Source organism: Sinocyclocheilus rhinocerous, unplaced genomic scaffold, assembly GCF_001515625.1.
Source record: "Sinocyclocheilus rhinocerous isolate Xijiao unplaced genomic scaffold, SAMN03320098_v1.1 scaffold1447, whole genome shotgun sequence".
NCBI classification, from domain to species: domain Eukaryota; kingdom Metazoa; phylum Chordata; class Actinopteri; order Cypriniformes; family Cyprinidae; genus Sinocyclocheilus; species Sinocyclocheilus rhinocerous.
This window is the reverse complement of record NW_015661886.1, coordinates 191875-197491: the sequence shown is the minus strand read 5'-3', so window position 1 is coordinate 197491 and position 5617 is coordinate 191875. Positions and strand designations below refer to the sequence as shown.

General features: G+C 38.3%; 1 protein-coding gene across 2 annotated transcripts in view; it reads left to right on the top strand.

Moving 5' to 3' along the window:
- Window positions 1-3536, top strand: part of LOC107726816 (uncharacterized) — a 10502-nt gene extending 6966 nt beyond the window's left edge. Inside the window, exons 4-6 of one of the 2 annotated variants that reach the window (XM_016536514.1) lie at window positions 1303-1352; window positions 1522-1576; window positions 2664-3536. In XM_016536514.1, coding sequence (XP_016392000.1) covers window positions 1303-1352; window positions 1522-1566 — 95 coding nt within the window. In that variant the 3' untranslated portion in view covers window positions 1567-1576; window positions 2664-3536. Of the gene's footprint in view, window positions 1-1302; window positions 1353-1521; window positions 1597-2663 lie in introns of both variants that reach the window. The other variant, XM_016536513.1, reaches the window with a different exon arrangement.
- Window positions 3537-5617: the final 2081 nt, after the last annotated feature.

Sequence of the window (5617 nt, the reverse complement as noted above, 5' to 3'; positions counted from 1 at the left end):
TTAATTTTTGGGTGAACTAACCCTTTAAGATTTTGGAGGAAAAAATTCCAGGATTTTTCTCCATATAGTGGACTTCAATGGTGGCCAATGGGTTGAAGGTCCAAACTGCAGCTTCAGTGCAGCTTCAAAGGGCTCTACACGATCCCAGCCGAGGAATAAGGGTCTTATCTTGTGAAAAAATTGTCATTTTTATAAAAAAAATAAAAATGAAAATGTATATACTTTTTAACCACAAATGCTCGTCTTGCTCTAGCTATGCGATGTGTGTCCACGACTTTACGCATTGCGTAATCACATTGGAATTAGGGCTGCACGATAAATCGCATGCGATATTTAATGCGCATCTTGTTAGTAAAGCCGGTTCTGTAATCAGCGGTAAATCTCCTGCGCAGCTCGTCACCGGCTTTCTGACAAGATGCGCATTAAATATCGCATGCGATTTATCGTGCAGCCCTAATTGGAATGGTCACATTTTTTCCTAGCGGAAGAAGTCTTTTAGGTTTCAAAAGATTTAAAGGTCCGGGATACGCACATGAATGGACCATTTTAAACAATAAACTCATTCAAAGACATATGAGTTTCATTCAACATACAACTTTTGAACGGTCCACCTTCTCCACACTTGTAAACACTGGGTCGGTACTTCCACCTACTCCAATGTGATTACATAATACTAGTGAGCTTATCCTTTAACAATTCATTCTTGGTATGTATAAGCTGACGTTTCACAGTGTACATTCCTAAACCCTGAGTTTTCTTTTTTTATTTGCGTTGTCAATGTCGTTGATTGTGATCTGATTCAGTAAAAGCTCTAGCATTGCACATCCTCGTATTATTACAGACAGGTCTTTCCTAAATGGACTTTTCAGTAGACTGTAAACGTAAGAATAAAGCAGTCTCTTCTTCACTCCAATTCATGTGTTTTCGACCACCATTTAACATGCACACAAAAGATGAAACCGTTTCTGTGACTGTCCAAAGCACATGAATACGAGGCACACAATTGGCTGTCTGTTGCTAAGCATCTAGCTGTAACATTCTAACACCACATCATTTTAACACTGTACAAACAAAAGCAGTGCTAACTGTGCTCTGAAGCAGGGTTTCATACGGTTAAGAGTGGGGTTTAGAACGACAATAACCCGGGTTTAAGTGCGGTGTGAAAAGCCCTGTTGAGATTTTAGCTCCTTGTAAGGCATCAGTTTGTTTCCCATTTCCAGCTGTTCTGGAGTTTCTCACTCATCTCCGTTTTGTTGCACTGATACTTGTTTTTATTGTCATCATCTTGTTGTGTCTCCACAGAGAGTGCACTCAATGAGGAGAACTTCACGATAAGATGCCCGAAGCACAAGGTGACTATTATTTTAGCTGGAGTTTCTCAGAAACAATGAGTTTAAGTTATGGAAATGACATGAGTTTGCAGCATAAATAGACTGCAGTACTGGGTTTCTCAGCTTTATTGTCTTCCTCTTGCATCATCCTCACTGCTGGTAATGATCACTCATATTTTTGTCTTCTCAGAATAAAACATCCAGAATGAGCGTTAGCAGGTTGAAGAACAGATGACATTTGGGAGGTGCTGATATGTCTTTGAAGGTATTTTACTGCAAGTATCTCACTTATCAAGCCTTAGACATTTTATTTTGCCTTTAGAACTGTATTTTTAGTTTTTCACCTCGAAATCAGAAGAACGACGTTAGTTATATTTTGCTTAAAGAAAATGCGGGCATGTTCTTGACAGGTTTTGTGAGATTTTGCGAGTAGTAATTATAACACTCTGTCTCACTTAAATAAAAGCATCTTTAACTTCTGTGATATTTTCATGAAAGTTAAGCACATTTTTCATTTTGTTGGGTAAGTTGCTAAATAAAAAGTACTTCATTACTAGCTATACTAATTATATATTTATCAGTGTAATGTACTAATTACTCTCTCTAAAAAGTAATGCATTATTTTTTTTTTCTAAATCCTGAATCAAACTCGACCAGTTGAACAATACATTAATAGACATGAAACTGCTCTTTTAATTTTTAAAAATAAATAATATAGAATTGCGCAAGTTATTCTTGAACTGGCCAAAGTATTTAAAGGGGGAAAGTTACATTAAACATCAAATGTTACATTTTGACATTAAATCCACTATTGTTTATATATAATTGTTATAAAATCTGTATAGTTTTTAATGGCATTACATTACATTATATCAGCGTCGGCGCCACGAGGGGGGGGCTGAGGGGGCCCGGCCACCTCGGTCACTGTGCCCCCCCCCCCCCCAATAAATTGTGCCTGCCCCCTCACTTTGTGCGCTCTGGCGCCGACCCTGCATTATATCATTCAGTTCATTCATTCATAATGCTAAAACGGTGTATTATTAGAGGTATTCATAGATCATGGTAGAATTAGTACTGCCCTTTTTTCATAGAAATCCACAAATTACAGTATTTTTATATTTACAGTTACTGTATTCCATAAATTAGATCCAGGAACAGATTTGGAAAACAGTGACATATTATAGATATAATAACACTTCTAATGCAAGTCTGACAGACTCTTGTTCTTGTTTGGTGTCAGTTTTTCAGCATTAATGAAATACTAATTTCAAACACTAAAGCTGTGTTTTATGGTGTAATGATGTTTAATTTCTCTTTGATTTTCCTCTGCAGGTAGACGTCGACAGACGTTGGGTTATCTGGCTGTGGAGTGGATCCCTAATGTGTTTACAGATTGTTCCATTTGAATTAGTACTTCACGTATTGAGTGTTTACATGTACGCTCAGGCAGTTGAATGTTCGCGACTGGATGTGCTGCAGACAGCCACTGCCTTGTACCTGTTAACCCTTGGACAATGCTGGATGATTTTCTTCGCATTCCTAACACCCGAGAAATTCAACCACTGCAGATTTTTACATCTCCATTTCATTTAAGTTTACTGAAGGCCAAATATCTCCCGTCTGCTTCAGGCTGAATCCCGTAAAACCCTTTACAATGTTACGGCAATCTAACCAACAGTGGAGATAAAAACGAGAGCCCCGTTTGATTTGAAGTGACAGTACAAGCGTATCGTGCTTGATTTTTCTCCTTGATTTTTATTCTTATATGCACTTAAGCATCTCGTTCATTAAATATGTAACACCAACTGTCCATTCTGTAACCGCGATGTCTTTATTACGTAAAACTGAAATGCTGAATGAACTAGTCTCCTCCAGTGGTACCGTATGCACTATTATGTGAACATATTTATTTCTATTTGTTTAATGCATAGGTGTATATTTATTTGCCAATGAACAGCCTCTTTTAAAAGGACAGAGTGTGTTTTAGCACCTTGTATAAATGCACTAAAGGCACATTATAATTTGATGTTTGTAACAGCTTACAGGGTGCTTTAAATATGAATCTGATTTCAGTTTTATTTTGCAACTCGTGGCCTGGGAATCTAGGAGTCACAGCGTCTGTAGGATTTTCCATTTCACCTGATGCCTTGTGATGTTTCGAGTTCTGTTTCTTTCAATAAATGTTTTTATTCTACATTCCTAACACTCGATTGTGTGACGGTCCTTTATTTGGCACTGGAGTCGATCTGTTGATGAACATTTGTCCTGGTGGTGGTGCTAAACAACCTTCAGACCGCAGACAAACTTGTGTGAGCATTTTTTTTAAAGATTGTCTTTGCTTCTGTTATGGCTAAATGAATCTCATATTAAACAGCAGTAACTGCACACTGCAGGAGAATAAAGCGCTCTAGATGTTTACATTGTGAGTTGTACTTACTCCTGGAAAAACTCACCATTACAATGCTACAGGGATGTGGGTGTCACAGTACAGAAGGAGACCAAAACGGAGATATACGGTTAAGAAGGGTTCTTTATTGAAACAGAGGTGCTGAGGGGAGAGATGCAGAGCAAACGGGTTAAATGAAAAGAGTTCCAGAACTGAAGGGATATAGCTCATGTAGTGACTGCTTCTTGTAATCCGGTGATTGTGAACAGGTGTGTGAGGTGATTGGGCCTGATGAAGCTGGACTATCCCTGACAGTGGGAGCTTGCAGTGGTGTCACTAATAAGGTTTTCTGAGAGGAGTTGCTATGTGGTTTATAGGGCATTCTGCTGCAGCTGCTATATTGTTTTGAGTGTTTTTTACTGCAATATTCTCCAATTATTGCCAGTGGCGGCTCGTGGGTTTTAAAATAGAGGAGGCACACTAATTGTATTGGTCTGGGGATCCCTGCCGATTATTGTTATTATTATTTGCTTAACCACTTTAAAATGACTTTTTGGTTGCTTTTAGTCAGAAAACGACACACATACAGCAAGATAATATAATTTCACTTACCTGGCCTATCACTTGAAGCAAACATCCATCCCTTGTTAAAAGAGCTGACTGCTGTAGCCTATATCCAGCTTAGGTGTGTTCTCCCTTTATTTTTAATTTGTATACTGTTTGAATGACAGTTTGGTAAATCTTTTGGCGATCAAATATTTAATATCGCTACTCATAAGTACTTGGTACATTATCAGTGCAGCGGGAGACGTTCAAACTAATATCATGTAATTTACCATGATTGGTTGATATCAGAAGGAGGCTAGCCTCCCCTACGAGGTTTCTTTTCTCAACACTCCTCAGCGCTGAAAGTGAACACTCGATGCTGATTGGCTAATTTTTTTTTTTTCCAACGGAGGCACGAGATGCTCAGCTCTCCCCCGGCCTCCCCCTCCCATTCTCTATCACCTAGTGGTTGTAATTACATCAGCAGATTCGGCACATTCGCGATAGAAAAGCCGAGCTTTCCAACTTCAGTAACGTGTTATGGTATTACAGCTGTGAAATTACAAACAAAAAATACACATTCTGAGACATGAACTGAAATGAATTGTGAATTTTATTAACATTAAATCGTCCTCCTCCCATTTTCACCTCAAAATTTTGGGGAAGCTGTGCCTCCCCTGACTCCCCCCACGAGCCGCCACTGATTATTGCTAGGATGTTACCATGGTATTGCGCTTTTGGTTACTGGTCCAAATCACTATATGGCCAAGTTCACACAGCAGCAGAATATGGTTGTCTTGTCAGTCCTGTATTCCCTAATACGGTTGTGTTCACACACATATCAGTTATTTATGGGAGTGCAATCCCGTAAGTTTTCAAGATCATATTTCCGGTTAAGCCCTGCTGTGTGAATGGAACCAGACTGGACAACTAGCTGTCTGTCGCATTATACAATGCCAACAAACAAACAATTTTTATTAAATACGTTACATTAAATAAATGCATAAATAAAAAATGGGGGTGTGAGAAAAATTCAACTTTAATTCGGACTTTTTTTCACAGAATTGCGAGATATAAACTCACAATTGCGAGCTATAAAGTGAGAAATAAAGTCAGAACTGCGAGATAAAAACTCGCAATTTTGACTTTTTTTCTCGCAATTGCGAGTTTATATCTCGCAATTCTGACTTTTTATCTCGCAGTTCTGACTTTATTTCTCACGCAATTCTGAGAAAAAAAGTCAGAATTCTGACTTTATATCTCACAATTCTGACTTTATTACTCGCAATTGCGAGTTTATATCTCACAATTCTGTGAAAAAAAGTCAGAATTGTGAGATAAAAAGTCGCAATTA